At 44.7% G+C, this 18,343-nt stretch overlaps 1 protein-coding gene across 1 annotated transcript; it reads left to right on the top strand.

Moving 5' to 3' along the window:
- The first annotated feature begins 2,286 nt into the window (after nucleotides 1-2,286).
- On the top strand, nucleotides 2,287-18,247 carry LOC109856476 (forkhead box protein P1-like). The gene is made up of 2 exons (XM_020431795.1): nucleotides 2,287-2,901; nucleotides 15,074-18,247. Exon 2 carries the CDS (start codon nucleotides 15,094-15,096, stop codon nucleotides 16,504-16,506), a length of 1,413 nt encoding a protein of 470 aa, XP_020287384.1. The 5' UTR covers nucleotides 2,287-2,901; nucleotides 15,074-15,093; the 3' UTR covers nucleotides 16,507-18,247.
- Nucleotides 18,248-18,343: the final 96 nt, after the last annotated feature.

The following is an 18,343-nucleotide window of genomic DNA, read 5'->3' as shown; positions in this document are numbered from 1 at the left end:
TAATTAAGAAAGTCACACGTATCACGATATATCTGAGCTATGTACATTGTAGATAATATACAAAAAACGTAGTTCGGAAGTTTCGACGATGACAGTAAATAACGCGCAATAACTTTTTGACGCGCGATTAGAAAAAAAAACGTCGTGATAATGCCGCGGACATTGTTATTTCTGTTGCGCGTGTTCGATAGTGTCACCGATAAAGAGAGAAAGAAAGAAAGAAAGAAAGAAAGAAAACACGTAGCTGATTGCTGATCTGTACGTACATTCATAACGAAACGAGGGAAAGGGAGGAGGTGCTCGACGCGGCGCGGTGAGGTCGGGTTCACAAAGTTGCATAAAAAGTGAAGGTGACCGGCGGTGATTCACGGGGGCTGATGCCCTCGTTGTCTGGCATTCGGTTTATGGAGGACGGCGAGGAGGAGAGCAGCAGCAGCAGCAGCAGCAGCAGTAGAATCAAGAGGTGGAGGAGGAGGAGGAGGAGGAGGAGGGTCCTTGCCAGCCGGCCGGGCCTCTGCCCGTCTGCTCCACCGAGAGCGGCCGCTCTTTGTTTTGGCTGGATTGCAGCCGACGCGATTCCGAGTAGCATCTCTTTCCCTCTCCCTCGCCGGCTCTTTCCGATGCGTATCTCGTTACGGGCTCGACCCCGGCCTGGCAATCGGGCGTAAATCAATTTTTTTTTTTTTTTTTTTTTCAGCATGGCCGCGAAATCGCGGACAGAGGCCACCAGCCGTCGATCCGCCCACGCGCGAACGAAAACAAATTCGCGCGAGGAAAATCGTATATCTTTCCGGAAAACGCGAGACGCGCGCAATATGTATAATCTTATTGTTCTTAAAACTTTGTTTTGTGTAAAGAAAAGATTTTTACCTTGTCCGTAAAAAACCTTTATTCTTTCTCTTTCTCTCTCTTTCTGCGCTAGTTTCGAAATAACGTAGAGAGATAACGACGCGATGTGTCGTGATCGCGAATGACAAAGAACAGATGTCGCGATTTTACGATTATCGTAAACAGCCGCGTACCGCGCGATTCCTGTGTTTCAGAGGCGAAACTGTTCGACATTTTGTGTGTAGCGTTATAAAATTGATCTCACAATGTTGCGCGTATTTTTTTTATTCGCAGCAAAGATTGAGCGTATTTGTAAAAGAAATGTGTAATTAGTGATGCGCGAGCTTCAAGGAAAAATTAAAAAATTGTTTATTCTTTCCTCAATAAACGATGCGTTATATCACGCGTTAAAGTTATTTATGTGATTGGGACAAACAACGTGCGCGGAAGCATACATTATCATAACGACGTAACGCGTGCGTAAGAACCAAGAATTATAATGGCTGTATATCGGCCTGTAACTATAAATAGTTAAAAACTGTATAATTGACGCTCGAAGTAAAATAAAACTTTTTAATCTGGCGTCTAATTTACTCAATTCGGCATCCAATTTTTCTAAACCAAAAAAAAGAAAATGGAGCTATGGGAAAAAATACAAACACAAACATTGATAGCAGTCTGAGTTGTTTATCGAAAATAATCGGTTGTATTTTTTTTTTTTTTTTTTTTTTTTTTTTTTTTTTTTTTTTTTTTAATTCGAGTTGTTCGACATTTTTCGTCCGCTCCGATTTTCTTAGGACATCCGCCTCTGTTCTCAATTATTACGTTCTCGGTAAAACCGATTTTAACGAAACATAGATAAGCAGCGGAACTTAGCGGAGTGTGCGAATTGATCAAACCGCATGTTTCGAGCATCGTTTTGAGAACGATGTTAGATTAGAAATCAAAATTCATTCATTCTAATCGATTCGCATCTGCTCGCTCCAAAGTTCTACTGTCACTTCCGTTACGCCGTACGCGCACCATCGAGCTATGGTGTCACTTACGTGGAAGAAGCGTAACCTCCAGTTGCGTCGCGAACGCACGCACGACGCAATCTAATCGCACCGTTCCGCCGTTCGTCCGCTCCGAGTGACGACGCAGTGCATTCCGTCTGCAGTCGCGAGACGAGTGGGGAGAAAACGAACGAACGAACACTACGACAGAACACGGTGGGGGGAACGACAGTTCTCTCTGACGCAGAGCTCGTTTCTGAATCCTCTGTCCTGGTGGTAGCGCGCGGCGGTAATGGGTGGGGAGGGATAACCACATAAACCGAGTATAAACCCGACATAAACTTCCCCCACCCGCGGCGATCTCCGCTCCAACACACGCGTCGTGCGTGAAGCGGCGCGCACACGCGCGTTCGTGCGCTCATGCGCTCTCGGCGCTCCTCCTCGGCCCGACGAAGCCGGACGATATTGAGGCCAAGACAGCGGCACGACAGTCGTCGTTAGAGTATCGCGCGGCGCGCGGTCAGTCGACAAGTCGGCGTCGTAGTGAGCGGACGTGGTGGTTCTCCTCGTTCTTTGACGCGCGCAGGAACTCGCATATACAATATACATACACACACGCGCGCACGCGCGCGCTTTTAACATATATACCGTTCGTATATGCGCGTACGTCGGTAGTCTCACGCAGTGCATCGACGCATACAGTACGACAACGTCTATCGGGGGAGAGAGTCGGGAAATTACAAACGGAGTTCAAGTTCACTTCTTCTGACGAAGTGGCCGAGCCTCTAGTTGAGGAGTCTTTTTTTTTTCTCGGAGTGTCTACTGAGTACTTTCGTCGGAGTGTGCCGGTGATATATTGTACGCGCGCATCTCGTGTCGAGTCAGTTCCGAGATTCGTGTTACCGGGACGACTGTTATATCGCCGTGACAGTCGTGCGGCGGGGAGGTTCGATGAACGGAACGTAGCGTTACAATTTTGAGTAAACTCGCACGTTCCGCCGTTCCTTCGTCGAGTGGATCAGCAAGGTGGATTGCTGCTCCTACTTGCGCTTCGGATCCACGGAAACTTTCAAGATTGGTGAGTACTCCGTTTCCGCAGAGGATTGACGGTGATTTATCTCGGACGTCAACGCGCGGGTTCGCGTAGCGAATTCTTCGTGAGAACTGTCAGTTTACGTTTAAAAGAGAAAGAAAAAAATACATTGACCGACAAGGAGTTTTAATTAACTCGTTGAGAATTGTTGTTTGCCCGACGGGAAAACTTCTTCGAGACTTGGAGAAAACGCGGTAAAATTGTTTTGAAATATCTAACCGCCCTGTGTCGCGTCGCGTTCGACCTGAATTTGATTTGCGATAGAAGAGCACGTGGTTCTGGCAGGTGAAACACGAGAGCGACGTGCAGCTAAGCTTGACAGCTCTCTCGCGAGAAACTCCGCGTTGAAGCTCCAGATCGCAGAGATCGTAAACATCACACTCGAGTACTTAAAAAAAAAAACTTGAATAGACTTTTTGTCGTAATTTGCATATGTTTTCGAACGCTTGATAAAGTGTACGTTTGTTTTTTGCAATCTTTGTATTGGGTTTTTTTTTTTTATTATTAGACTTCTGATTTCCTGATCGCAGGATTTTTATTAGAAAGGCAACTTATAAATATCTTCAGAGAGACGTTGTTTGACGATTTTGCGGAATAATATATGTAACTCGGTGCCAAGAATTTTGAAAATTTTCGACACAATGCACAGTGACGTGTCGCTATCCAAGGAATCTACTAATGTATTGCGTTGCGAAATGCGCGAAAAAAAAAAAAAGAAAAAAGAAAATGCACGCGTCACGTTTGCTCGATTTCGAAATCGCCGATCGATAATCCGCGCGGATGACGCAATGTCACAGCGATATATTCACGAGCGTGATGATCCCCGATGTGCATCCATTGTCCCCGGTGCATATCTTATCGGGACGAGCGTTGTCGATTCACAGCTGAATCACGGACTCTCGAATAACACGGGTGCAAGATAAAGGTACGCGCGGTTTCGAGAAATGTAATTAATACGTGACGGCCGATGACGTCACGCGCGAGATCGGCTACGGGGATAAAACACACGTAGTGTTCGTGCCTGTTTCGTCTTGCGAAAATCGATGCTCGTTGCATCATTGTGTAACCGATTTGACTCAGAGAAAGAGAGAGAGAGAGAGAGAGAGAGAAAGAGAGAGAGAAAATGATACGTAACATTTCTTTTTCGGATTGGAAGAGAGGAGAAGGGGAAGAAAAATTCGCGCCGAACGGTTTCTGCGATGTGCGAACGGCGACAAAATGCATTTACGGTGCGTTACGATCTTCTCAGCAATGAATTTTGCGAAAAGCATCGCGATCAAGGATCAAGGTCGCGCGTTTTATTTTTGTCCTTTCGACTTTGTTCGTGCGCGCGCGCGGTTAAGCGAGAAAGATCGATACACTCTCGATATCGAGTTTCCTATCGCCTATCGCGTCTTCGTAATTTAAATTAATTACAATTTAAAATCGAAGATTAGCAATTCTAACCGTATTTAATTAATCAAATTAAATTGAAAAAGCAACAGCGACGGTAGTTTAGAAACGAATCTCGCAATTTCGCCACGTGGAGCGATCTATCGATTAATCTACGTGAAACGGGAACTCTTCCCCTCTTTCTCTCTCTCTCTCGTTTAAATCGAGTTCGCGAACTCCCTCTTTTTCTCGTCATCAATCTCCTTCCACCTTGCACCGCGTGCCACTGCCACACTATGGCTCTCTATCAAAGTGGGCCACGGCCTAATTTACTTCAACTCTCTCAACCTCGTAGCGCCATCCGCACAATAAACTTCACGGACTTGGCCGAAGGGCACGCACATGCAAACGTTTCTCTCTCAGAAGTTGATTTGTGATCGATCTGTTACGGAAAATCGAAAAATTCGAGTCAAAAAAAAAAAAATATTAAACAAATCAGCCGGAAAACAAAAAGATGACCGTCGATTAGCAAAAATCGCGTAAACAATTGACGAACCGCGAACGCGATTGAATCGATAGATAGATAAATAATTATACAATCAAGCGCGTTAAAATATATATATATATATGATGGGCAGATTATTGAGACTCTTCGCAGAGATAATGAAAATTGCGATAAGAGTGGAACAAATCGCGATCGAAACAGAGAGAGGAAAGAATTTCTTGGCACTCGACTACGTTCTTAATTGCGTGCCAAAGTTTCCGCGAACGGGAGATTCGCGTTATCTCTCGTTGGATATTATATTCAACGGAGGAGGGTGTGTAATAATGTCGGTCGCGACAGAGAAAGAAAGATTAGCGGTATCTGCGACGCGCGCGGAAATGCACGTTGTCGTCGTCGTCGTCGTCGTCGTCGTCGTCGACGTGCAGGTGTTGCGCTGCGATCGCAAAGTGCGGAGCTACTGCTCGTTACGGTTCTCTCTCATCTTTGTGTGTATGCGTGTCAGCATATATACCGGCGAATATCTAGGCACATACGTGTCGTCGTATCTCGGACATTGTGGATTATACGTTGCGTCATCGGCCGTTCATCGATCACTGCAGTACAAAGAGAATGAGTGAGCGTGTGACTAAGAGAGAGAGAGAGAGAGAAAGAGATAGAGAGAGACGGAGAGAACAGCACATCTTTGTGTTTGTACCGCTGCATTTCTTATTTAAATGATATCGACTTTCGTGACAACTCTTGAGCGCAGAATTTTAAATCTCGCGTCTTGTGTTTTTTTTCTTTCTCTCTTTCTAACTCTCTCTCTTCCCCCCCCCCATCCTTTTTCTACGCGAAATCGAAGAGCTTTTATTTCGATCCGCTTTAAAATTCCCGTTTCGAGCGGAATACGAAATGACGATGATAACTTACGGAAAGAGACATCGAGGAGGGAGATTGCGTCACGGTAAGCGTGCGCGTTAATTCTCCGCTTCTCTCCGCGCCGCGACCGAATTCCGCGACGATCGCGATTGGCGGCCGCGGCAATGCGCGGTTTATCGATCATATTAGCAAATATCAGAGACTCCGTTGTTCACGGCGCGGCGTGACCTTTTCCCCGCTCGCATTATGCAACGAAGGTGAACGGTCTAACATAACAGGCCTGTGCACGTGTTGCGGTCACGTGGCCCTCCCGGGACGAGATGGGACGGCCACCGCACACAACGCAACAAGACTTCGCCGCGCGCGAATTGCGCGAGCGTTTGTGCGCTATGTGCTAACAGTTGCATCACGCATCGACGTTATTTCTTAAGCCACTTTCACAATTACCCGCTGGACCCCCAAGAACGTGTGACCTAGAATTCATTATTACGTTAATTATATCACACAGCGAACGCGTTCGCTCGTAACGATGTTTTGTTGATTATCGAGAATTGGAGATTGCACACATTTATGCCGCGTTTACGCAATATTTGATATAACATATATATGCGCGACATAACACATCAACTTTACATAATATAATATTACGATTGCCGTGTTAATTAATTGTTAAAGATCTTATTACATTGATTTATCTTTGTATTTGTGTCTTTTTCGCTCACATTATTATATCGCTATTTCGTTATCGTCAAGTTGATAAGTTCGCTCGGGAAATCATTCGGAATTTGAATTCCGCATTTTTTTTCCGCAGAAAAAAAAAGATCAACACAGCGATGCATTACAAATGTGTTCTATATATGAAAATCTTCCTTGGTGATTTTTCGAACCAACACCGGGAGCGTCGGTGATGTGGCGATGATGCGTCTCGCTCATTATGTAACGATGAGCGCTTTTGTGTATATGTGTGCGCGCTCGTTGTCACGTGTCACACAAGAGAAGACTGATTCTCCGTAACGTACAAACGCGGTCGGCAAATCTCACGTGGATCGCAAACGCATCGAAACGTGCGGCGATCGAAACGCGTCCGCCGACTCGGTAAACATCCTCGTGATCGCGAGAGCGTAACGAGAGCGAACGAGCGCGCGTTTTTTTTATTTTTTTTTCTCGTCGTGTCGCCGATCACATGGTGATTTCTCTATTATGAACTTTTTGCGCGTGTTTTCAGTTTTCGATAAAACCGAAAAAACAAAATTTGAATATAAATGTTCGCCAGACGCCATTAATAATCTTCGACGTGCGACTCTTTTACTATTCAAACAAATAGGAAAAAAAAAAACATTTGTAATGAAAAACGCGTCTTGGAAACGGTCGTAAAGTGAGATTCAGCGGCGACTCTTCTTCGGAACTTGGGCAATGATGTATCTGCTCTTTAAAATGTGATCTAAAATGCACATACGTATGCGCGTCTCGTATAATTCGGTCTCGGTTTCTGCTTTCCTCCGACTTCTCCTCTCTCCGCGAGACTCCACTCTGAATCGTATCAAGCCGGCCGCGCGCCGCGTGACGCACGGATTATGTAACGACAAAGCGTGCCTCTCTTGTAACGCGACTATAATACAATTATACATCGGGTGTCTCGAATCAAACTGAAAATCAAATCTCTCGCGTTACAATTTTTTTTGTTTTTTTTGTTTTTTTGTTTTTTTACGGAACACGAGGAAAGTGTCTTCGATTCCGTTTGATCTCGTCCGTTGTCGAGAAAGAAAATCGCGCGGCGGCGGATGAATTTCGTCGCGCGACGTAAATTTTCGTTTGCTTTTTTTTTTGCTCGCGCGTTATCGGAAAATTGCGTAATACGGGAAACGAAATCCGGAGACCCGGCCGGTTCGCGAAATATCTCGACGAGGAGGCCGATAACGGTATCAGTGCTCGTCGTGTTACGTGAGCACTGACCACAGTAACATCGCGCGCACGGGGACGGGCGAGGTGGAGTTACGTGTATCGAGTGTGCGGTCGACCGATGAAGAGGAGGCCGGCGCGCGATCCCGCGGCATTGTGCACACGCCTTTATGTGTATTTGCGCGGGAGCGCTCTTTTCTCTCTCTCTCTTTCTCTTTCTCTCTCTTTCATACACAAGTTCGACGTACTCGTACTCTATTTTCGGGCGGTCGTGCGCATCCTATTCAGCGGTTTTTCTCAAACGCGGCATTCCGCGGATAATAATACTCGTCCATGATCGCGTTCCAAGTTTGCCACGTCGACAAATGCGTCGAATTTATTTATTAATTCAATGTATGGCGCAGACGAGAGAAGCGTATACGTCTCGAATTTATTTCGTTTATCTCTCTCGTGCCCGTCGCGCAATGCACTGGCTGATCGTCTTCAAATTATTTCTCGAGCTCTAACACGCCTCCGCGTGTTTGTTTCTCTCTCTCTCTCTTTCCTCTTCTCTAATTTGAGTAATTTTAGATTTCCGTCACGCGCGGATTTCCGGAAGCGAGCAGCGCGGGAAGAGAAGTAATGTAAATAAATTTCCGGGAAGAGCTGCAAGGAGAGAGAGTGAGTCGCGTACGCGACACTAAAGACGATTGCTTCTTCCTCGAACGTGCGGGAAGAAGAAAAAAAAAGAACGAACGCCTGGCATCAGGTCAACGGATGACTTAATCGAGATACACCATGATATCACGCTCATTATTACTCATCGCTCTTAAACAGTTGCGCGTCGTTCTAATCACTTTGTACTTCAAACGACGATAAATCTCTCGGTACGTTTCGTAAGTGTGTTTCGTTTATACAAAAATCGCGATAACGTTGTTTGCGTCTCGCGGAAGCGAGAGTGCTATATTGTCGTAAACACGACACGTTAAGTTAAACAAAAAAAAACGATAGTATGTAAATTAAGAGGATTAAGTTTTTTTTTGGTGATAAATAACATATTAATAAGAATAATAAAGTTTTTGAAATCGCGAAGAAAAAAATTGTTTTTCACTTTTAATTTTTTTCTAAAACGCCGTTTTTCAAGAAGTGTTTATAATAATGTGATCAACTTTTTCGACTGTAAAACCAGCTGTGCGCTTTATTATTCGGAAACTTACGTCATTGTGTGACATGTTTTCGTAAATACGCGACGCGACAATGAAAAAAAAAAATTAGACGCATTTTTGAGAAGAGCACAAAAAACCTGTGACAGTTTTCCTCGAAACGCTTGAGGTGATCATCATTATCATCATTTAAGAGAGGAACACGTTTTTCTGCGCGCGCAGAAAGCGTATATAAAACGTGCGTTCGACGAAACGCGCGCGTCGCGTCGCACGTGTTTTCGCGCTACGCAGCGTGCGCGTTTAATAATCTCGAGAGAGAACTTCCCGCATAGCCGAGCGTGTGTTCCGGGAAAGAATCCGAGTCGCATCGAGTCGCAAATGAGAACGACGCGTGCATGCAGCAGGCCACGTGCGAGCCGCGTTCTGTGCGTTGCGCAACAACGCACAGCGGAGAGAACACGTGCTCCACGCGACATGCGCTCTATCTCTCATTTCTTTTTCTAGTTTTCTCTCTCTCTCTCTTACGTCATTTTATTTATCTGTCTATATTTTACATCGCGTTTCTGAAAAATAGGTGGCATCAAAAAAAAAAAAAAATGGAAGAAGAAGAAGGAAATTTTCCCGGATATAATGATTGATAATTACGACGAGATTGATAATGCAGACGCGTAGAATTGCGAATACGCGACACGCAGTTGGCCGCGTTTGTTTTTCCTCGTTTACGATATTTGCAATTTACGATCACAACAATAGCGACCAAAGAAATAGATAATAATAGCGTTTCTTGCTTCTAAATAGAATCCCCACCGTGACGACGTGTTATAATTGTCCGAACAAAACCGCCTCTCGTTGTATTTCGCAGCAAACTGATGACTCTTCACTTTTGAGAGCTATTACGATCGAAATCAAGATGATAACACATTATTTATAGATAAGAAAAAAAAACTAAACACGTCATTGCGTTTTGTTGTCACTCTCAGAAATGATATATATATAACCGACTCAATTAAAAAATGATATTATAATTTAACAAGCGTGTATCAGGAAAAAAACACGCATAAATTTAATATAAAAAAAAAAAACAAAAAAAAACAAAAAAAAACATCGGCTTGCGTCTTGAAAAGTCGACGCGAACAACACCGCGTTTCAATGAGCTCACCATTAAATTATATCAAGCCAAGTCATCGCGCTACACATATCGCATCGCAATATATATATATATCGCGTTTCTCAAATACGCGAGTTTGCAAATGCCAAAAGCTTTTTCTCGGTGAGCTTTGCTAGCTTTCTAAATGATTAATGACATCTTCATTGAACGAACCGCGTTGCATTTTGTTAGAAAATCGAGAGACGCAAGAGTATACAGATGCGTATTCGGTTACGCAATCAGATCGTGACGTTTCGGCACAAAATCTTCGTGGGTGTAATCGACTGTGTACACACGTGGCCGGTACACGCAATGATTCGGTGAAACGACGAGATCGCGGAAAAACGTGTACCTCCCGATGTACTTCGTGATTCAGTCTTGCGATTTGTTGTTCCCGCTGACGCCTCTGACGTGTACAACAGTATGAAAATTCGCTCGAAGTCATTTTGTGAAATCGTTTCTCGCTACGTGCGTGTATCACGCATCTATTTTATGTCTTCTATTGCCTTGAGAGACGCAGAAACAAGATTGAAATCAGACGAAAAAATTCAAACAGCGTTTATTAGCGCGAAATAAATTCGTGGTCGCGCGCTCAATCGAGATTGCGTAATGTTTTTTTTTTCACTTGTACTCTTTTATAATTTAAGCACGGTTGAGAATTAAATAGGCATTTATTTTCACAAAAAACGTATCTTTATTAATTAAATGACGTCACAATGACGTTGCTCATTCAAGTCACTGTCATTTTATTTTAAAAGTGATTTTTGAACATGGGTTTTTTTTTCAAGTACGCATTTTTTTTCCTATTCTTTGCGCATTTGCATAAACGCGTATTTTTCGTATGCACAAGTTTTTCCTGATATATCGCGAAGTTTATATGCGATCGCGCGATCGTTGTGTGTGCGAGAAAATAATAAAATTGACGGATTTACGACGGAATAATAATATTTGCGCGTTTATCATCTTTTTTTTTTTTTTTTATTAGCAAACGCGCATATTTAATAAAAATAAAAAAAGACGTCAAAAGTATTTTTTATAAGAAGGAAAGTTTTTTTTTCTCAGATAGGAGATAACTAGTATATTTATGTCGTCCGTTTTGTGTTTTTATCTGTCGATTGCAGACATTTCCGCTGGCGCGGAGTGACGTGTATGATGTAATAATCACGCAATAAGACGGCGCGATCGTTGAATACAAATTATGAGAGAGAGGGAAAGAGAAAGAGAGAGAGGGGGGAGAGGAGTATCTTGAAGAGAGCGGGGAAAATTTCCGGGCTCCTCTCCATCGCGAATTCGCGAATCGTTCGCCGGACACCGTCGTAGCGGAAGGAACGGGAATGTGATTTCCCCACGCGCGTTAACACGTAGATCTCTCCGCGTCACACGACGTTTCCGTACGCGTTATATATGACGACGCGGCGAGCGTTGCCGCGAGCACGATCGACTTGTTTACGCGATTCGCGCGTGGAATTATATTGCGTATTTAGAAATTATGGTAACTGTCGACGTCAACGGAAACACAACAAAGTTGTTTACGCTCGTAATTAAGTCGCCAAATGCAAATATAAAATAATGGCGCAGCGCGTTCGTGCAAAAATTCGAGCCTATTGCGTAGCGCAAAATCGACAATTTTCCGAATAAACTGCGTTCGATTTAAAAGAGAGGATTCACGAAGTTACCGAAAATAATTTCGCGCTCATCCCGTGATACGCAGAAGCGAGTAAAGGCTAATTTCTCTCCCGTGGGCGGAAGTCACGTTGGATCGCGTCCACGGGGAGTTACACAAAATTACGATATCAGCGAGCGAATCGTATATATTCACCACACGCATATAATGAGAAATATTTTTAGCTACGTACGTACGTGTTACTTTTATCTCTTTGTAAAAACTCGTGGACGATGTTTTTTTTTTCCCTCGACGTTTTGTTTTTACATTTTATACAATCAAAATAATTCCACGTTTACGATTTTTTTCGGAGTTTGGCCTTAATTATCATTAAGTAAGCAAATGATTACGTGTGTGTCATGAGCGGGGTGTCAAGACGAGTTCAAGTTTTTCCTCGTATTCGATTCGCATGTGGGCGGCTTCCGTGCGACGCGAAAAAAACAAAATCGGCACTCGATAATGTGAGTCACGCGAAACTGTCATACGTAATTGGACGACTGAAATTTCAAGAGATTGCTCAATTTCGGCGTGCGTCTTGTTAATTCGTCGCCCGTGTCGTTCGTTTTTATTCTACATATATACGTACATTTTAAAATATACATGTACACTCGATATACATATATCCGGGACAAACAAACCGACTTTCAAAAACCGGTCGAGCGATAATGCGTCAACACTTTTGCGTCTTTCTAACTCGGCGTCGTTCATCGACGAGATCCCACGAGCCTAGTACTGGCCATTGCGAGCAGCAATGCCAAGAACTTACAAATCGACGAGATCGTTTCACACTCGATTGTGGGTACTTTTTATTTTTGTATTTTTATACTTTTCGTGCACTCTTTTATTTTGTTTAAATTTTATTATAATCTTTTTTAATTATAATTTTATTTTCGTCACGCGCTTTTGTGCGTCTTACGTTAGCGCTGTTCAAATCTTCCGCGTATCTCAATAAAACGGATCGTTCAATCGAACTGACGTGGAATTAATGATTCATTCTCGAAACTTCTGAAAAACAAATGTGACATGGGTGTAGGTTACGCAACATCGGATTAAATAACGAGCACGTTGCGGTGTGTCACGCGGCGTGAGTCGTTCAATTTCCATATTAGAATCCTTGAGATCTCACGTATGTGTTGTATCTCCCGCCAACTTCTTCTTCTCGGGGTAATCTCCTCTTCTCGAAAGTCTTATTTTTCGGCTTTTCGCAACGATGACATTTCGACGCGCACGATTCGCAGTACTTCTCGCGAGGAGAGAACTCGACACCGCGTGTTCTCTCGATTAGTTTTACCGCTCTCTCAAGCAATAACAAAACACGTGCGCGTGGTACGCAGACGCAAGAATGAGCTCTCTCGCGCATTTCGCGATTACCTGATAAATAAAGAAGGGACGGCAACCGAAGCCTCTGAAGCTAATCTCGCGCGACGACGTCGACGACGACGACGACGACGACGACGACGACGAGGTCGTCGAAGCACGTTTCGAAGCGCGTCCGTCGAGCACGTGATTCGAACAAAATTCACGCACGACGTGTAATATCCGACAGATGCGCGCGCGGGCGCGCGACGAAGAACGGACAACGAACTTCATCATCGACGTACGGACACACGTGTTCGAAAATATACGCGCCACTTATGCGGCTTACGTAATGAACGTCTCTTCCTTATCCTGTTCTATTACTCGTGAGTTAAAGGTTATCGATGATTGCATAATACGGATGCCGCCTCGCTGACAATTCATTTCTCACGCTGTTGTGTGTCCATTCCGATGTGTAACGTCAAAGCAAAACAATCTAAGTACACAAAAAATACGTGATGTAAAACAAAAAGCAATGTTTGTGAATAAAATTTCCGAAATATTTTCGCGAAAAACGGGTAACGCAGATCGAGCAGCGAAAAAAAAAAAACAGAGTGCGGAAGCAACACAGCGATATTAAAAAGAAAAAATTGATAGAACACAACTAGAGTCTAAAGTCTAAATTTTATATCGGAGATATCTTTTACTGCGTGAAAATATTTATTTCCGCGCGGTTCATATCTCTCGTTAGAAGCAATTTAGAAAGAGAGAGAGAGAGAGAGGGAGAAGGGGAGAATTGATACACGCGAGCGATTTATGGGCGCCACGTTAGTCGTCACGAAACGTGCAACTTTTACGAAATAGAGTCCGCGCGAGATTATCGCGGGCGGTATAAAGCGCCGATAAAGCAACGCGATTGACACGGCGCGTTGTTGTTAAAATATTCCCGCGTGTGTAAAATGATCGCGTCGATTTATGTAACGGTCTCTCTTATCGCGTTTTCTAGAAGCGGATTTCTTATGTAGGCCACGCATGGACGGATGTGACCCCGATTATCTTATTTCCTCAAGTGTGATTTTCCGATGATTTGAAAGAAGAAGAAGAAAAAAAGAGGAGATATCTCGCTCGCACGTGCATCTTTAAGGAAGTGTAATTTATATATTTACGTATAGTCACATCCCAAGTTTAACACAAGTCTCTTCTTCATCCTCTCTTTCTCTCTCTCTTTCTATCTATCTGTCTTTTTCTCCGAGACGATCCGGAACACGTGGAACGGCGCGGCGAACGCACGTGCGCGTTTGCGTAACCGCCGCGTGTGCGCTCGGATTAAAGCTTTTACATACGTAACACGCGAAGGCGAAGCGCGACGCGCGCGCGAAGGTATTTTCATCCTCGATCGTGAGTTAAAATTAAACACTCTCTCTCTCTCTCCGCGGAAACGGCGTTTGCTCGCATCCGGCGAGGCACTTAATCGCAGATCAATAATCGCCAACACGACAGGGTCTTCAATTATTACGATCTTACGTCATGTTTATCGTCGTCAATAAAAATCCGAGAGTCGCTTGATTGGTCCCATTGATCGATCCTCGTCACTTCTATGAGCTTATATTTTTTCGCGTTCTTCTTTGACAAATAACGGGGTGACGAAGAGGTTTAAAACTAATGAAATTTCGTTGTGTCGAGTAAAAATTGGCAAAACTACGGATTTTTTTTTTTTTTTTTTTTTAATAGAAAGGCACCTTCGCTAAGTTCATTGACACTTTTAACCTTGACGAGCCGCGACCTTACTCAAGGCTATTTTGCAACTTCGGAGAGAGAAACGTTCGTTTGGCAGTGCGAGCACGTCTGAGAATTCTTTATCTTCGGCTTATTCCGTCGCGAGAGAGTAATTTAGAACCCGTACTTGTACCGATGATTACGATTTCACGATCGACAAAAAATACGGATGAAGCATATAAATCGGAGTTTTCCCCGTCGTAAATTAAAAAAAATGCGCTTGTAAAAACTATCCGATCGCGCGCAACGAGTTCTCGTGAAACGACAAGTTTGCCAAAAAAAAGTAATTTTCCAATTGTCTCTTAAGTAATTTACGAGAAAGATTATTGAGAAAGATTATTCAGTATTTGACTTTTTTTTTAACATCAAATCGCTCCGTTACTCTACTTCATTATTGCGACACTCGCATAAGAGATAAAATTGCTCGCTCTTCGTCAATTAACCCGAGCGTTCGACTTGATGACCAACTAATGTGTGTCCCCATTTTTGCTTTGTTTCAGATGTATTAAGAAGACAAAGTATGGTGGCAGAGTTCGTCGTCCATCGCCAGAGTGGATCGCCCATCAATGGTGAGACCGCGTGTCTGAACGGCAGTGTACCGGCTACGCACACAATGACGCACGGTGGCGCACACGGTGCGCCTCATAGCGGACCTCACGACGTTCACAAACCCCTCACGGTGCCCCTCACCCATCCCGGTCATCACGGTGGACCGCCGGCTGTGATTCAGCAGCAGCATCAGCACCAGGCGCAGCAGCAGCAGCAACAACCGCCGCCGCCTCAGCAGCCGCCGCACCATCATCATCACCATCAGGCGCAGCAGCAGCAGCAGCAGCAACAGCAGCAGCAGCAACAGCAACAACAACAGCAGCAGCATCACCATCACGACGGACCGCAGGTGACAACGCATCCGGACAACCTGCAGCCCAACTTCGAGATTCGCAAGGAGTTGTTCTCGCAGCGCAAGCAGCGCGAATTCATCCCCGATAACAAGAAGGACGATAGTTACTGGGATCGTCGTCGGCGCAACAACGAGGCGGCCAAGCGATCGCGCGAGAAGCGTCGTTTCAACGACATGGTGCTCGAGCAGCGCGTGATGGAGCTCAGCAAGGAGAATCACATACTCAAGGCGCAACTGGACGCGATACGCGACAAATTCGGCATTTGCGGGGAGACGATCATCAACACGGAGCACGTGCTAGCGGCAATGCCGACCGAGCCGATCGTGAAGCGTGCCAAACTGCCGGCGTCCGCGCTTCTGTACGCGCGCACGCCGAGTCCGGTGCATACTTCGGTGATACACCAGCCGGTGAACGGCGCGCGGTCGCCGCGCTCACCGGCCTCGCAGCTCTACGTACCCGAGACCACCGCCTCTACATATCCGGAGACCGAGAGCTTCCAATATCCGTACTCGCATCATCCGGCGATGCATCATCTCGACACGACGAGCGCGCTCAATTTGTCGTCGCGCGCACGCCGCGCCCAGTCGCCATTCGAGCTGTCGTCCGGCAGCGGCGACGAGGCCGGTTCGCAGATAGTCGTCACCTCCCAGAACAACGCGGCTTCGAACAACAGTCTGCCGCACAAGCTCAGGCACAAGTCGCGCATCGGCGACAAAGACGCGGCGAGCGCGTTGCTCGCGCTTCAGGGTATCAAACAGGAGCCCGGACCGAGAGCGTCGCCGCCCTGGGACAACGGAGAGGGTTCCAGCGACGAGCGCGATTCCGGTATTTCGTTGGGCGTCGAGTGGACCGGGCCGTCGGTTCCGACAATAGCGGAGAGCGGTCGCGATATGAAGCTGAAACTGGACCGTTTGGCATCCGAGGTTGCGTATCTGCGCGAGTCGATGTTACGCGCGCAACCGGCAGTCGCCGCTGCGACAGCGGACAGTCTGGTGACGGGATGCTCTGTCGCGACTGCCAGCGGACCGTGAAGGACGCTGCGATTCTTCCTTGGCTTGACGCCGGAATTCTTGGAAACAGAACGTGAAGATGTGTCGTCGGGACGTCGTCATTGTTGTTGTTGTTGTCTTGAGAACGCGAGGGGAGCTTGATAGCGTGTCGCGTTTGAAATCACTTGCGAGGAATTTTGTTGAAAGAATTGCGTTAGTTATTTAAAGAGGAAGAGCTTTTCGTTTCGGATGCGATACGAGCAGATAGGTGGTTGTCGCCACATCTTCAGAGATATCTCAAATATTAAACGTAGCCATATTAGAAGTACGTGAAGTTTAGATTAAATCTTGATCGTGTTTATTATACTTCGAAAAAACTTGTTTTAGGATTTGATTGTATGTACATCAGATTATATATATAGAGTTCATATACACACAAAATATATATATAATTAATTTATATTTTAATATAATATATGTGTATATAATTTAACATATCTTTATGACATTGATTAGGAGAGTTCAGTCAATTGTAATTGGGTGTAAAATTTTATTAAATATTTCGAATCATTGCAACTTCGCCGAGATTTTCAACCGCGCTACCGATCTGCTCTATCGTATCGGTACAAGTTGTTCTGAAGCCGACGATGACCGAAGGATGTACACGAAAGGACGTACTCGTCTCGCGCTACGCGTCTCTCGCCTGCGAAACTTTGATCCTTCGATCTGTAGATCCGTGAACAATCTTTTTCTCCGTGTTGAAAAACAAAACTTCTAATTTATTGCGTACAGCAAAGTAACGTGAAAAAAAAAAAAAAAAAACAATATGAACACTTATCGGAATTTGTTTCGAACATAAAAAAAACAAAGTAACTACCGATCGAAGAGTTGAAGGGCATTTTTTTCCGCTCCTTTTCAGTCCCGAAGCGACGTGTAAAGATAGCAGAGAGTTAAGAGCCAATGCGTTAATAAGTGATATCCGTAGTGTTGTAAGTTACTACGCTCGTAAGGAAATTTAGACTATAATTGTTCTTTCTATTAATTACCGTAATATCGTTAACTAGGAGAGTTCGGTCGATTCGGGCGGTCGTATCGCGACGAGTCGAACGTTATCGAGCGTTTAATTGTTATGTAAGCCGCGAGTTATTCACGGATTGATAACTGGTCGCGCAACCGGCTATCTCACTACCATCAAATATTCACGATATTTGCAACCTTTACGCCTGTGTAGCAGGGGATTCTCCTTTCTTCGTCACTGTTCGTCATCGTCGTCATTTTTTTTTGTTTTTTGTTTTTCATTTTCTTTGTGGCAATCACGCGAAGCAGCGTGTGCGACGTGAACCACGCCGATCTGGAGCCTTTTATTTATTTTCACCAAAAAGACCGAGAGACTCTCGATGTCGATTCTCAATGTCGATCTTTGTACACGTTCGTACGATTGAATCTTGAAAAAATCATTTATCGCAAGCGAACAACACTCACGTCATCTCGCTTTGAAATTCGGTTTATTGGTGCTCCATTCCAAAAAATTCGCTTCTTATTTATTGCTTCTCACAATGAAGGCTCCGGATCGGCTTCCTCCGTCTCTCGGATCGCTGAGCGCGCTTCTCCCTCGACACTCGCGCCGAATCTTCGTCGTCGACGTCCGTTTCTCTCACGCGACTTCTGTTGTTTTCCTTTTTTTTGTACTTTTGCTATCAAATCGAGTTAAAACGAGTTCTCTACTCAGCGCTCTTGTATTTGTACATATGTATATGTTTTAATGAAAAAAAAGAAAAAAAAAGAAAAAAACGAATCTGTGTTATACAAATACGCCGGACGAGAAATGCTAATTAACGAGCTTGGTATGTGTGTGAACGGGACGTGTGTTTATTGGCTA

This window comes from Pseudomyrmex gracilis, unplaced genomic scaffold (genome assembly GCF_002006095.1).
Source record: "Pseudomyrmex gracilis isolate BER0280 unplaced genomic scaffold, ASM200609v1 scaffold_119, whole genome shotgun sequence".
Lineage (NCBI taxonomy): Eukaryota > Metazoa > Arthropoda > Insecta > Hymenoptera > Formicidae > Pseudomyrmex > Pseudomyrmex gracilis.
Note: the sequence above shows the minus strand (reverse complement) of the source record. Positions and strands in the feature narration are given on the sequence as shown.

Coding starts and splice junctions, on each gene's coding strand:
- LOC109856476 (XM_020431795.1), top strand. CDS start 15,094: ATGGTGGCAGAGTTCGTCGTCCATCGCCAGAGTGGATCGCCCATCAAT.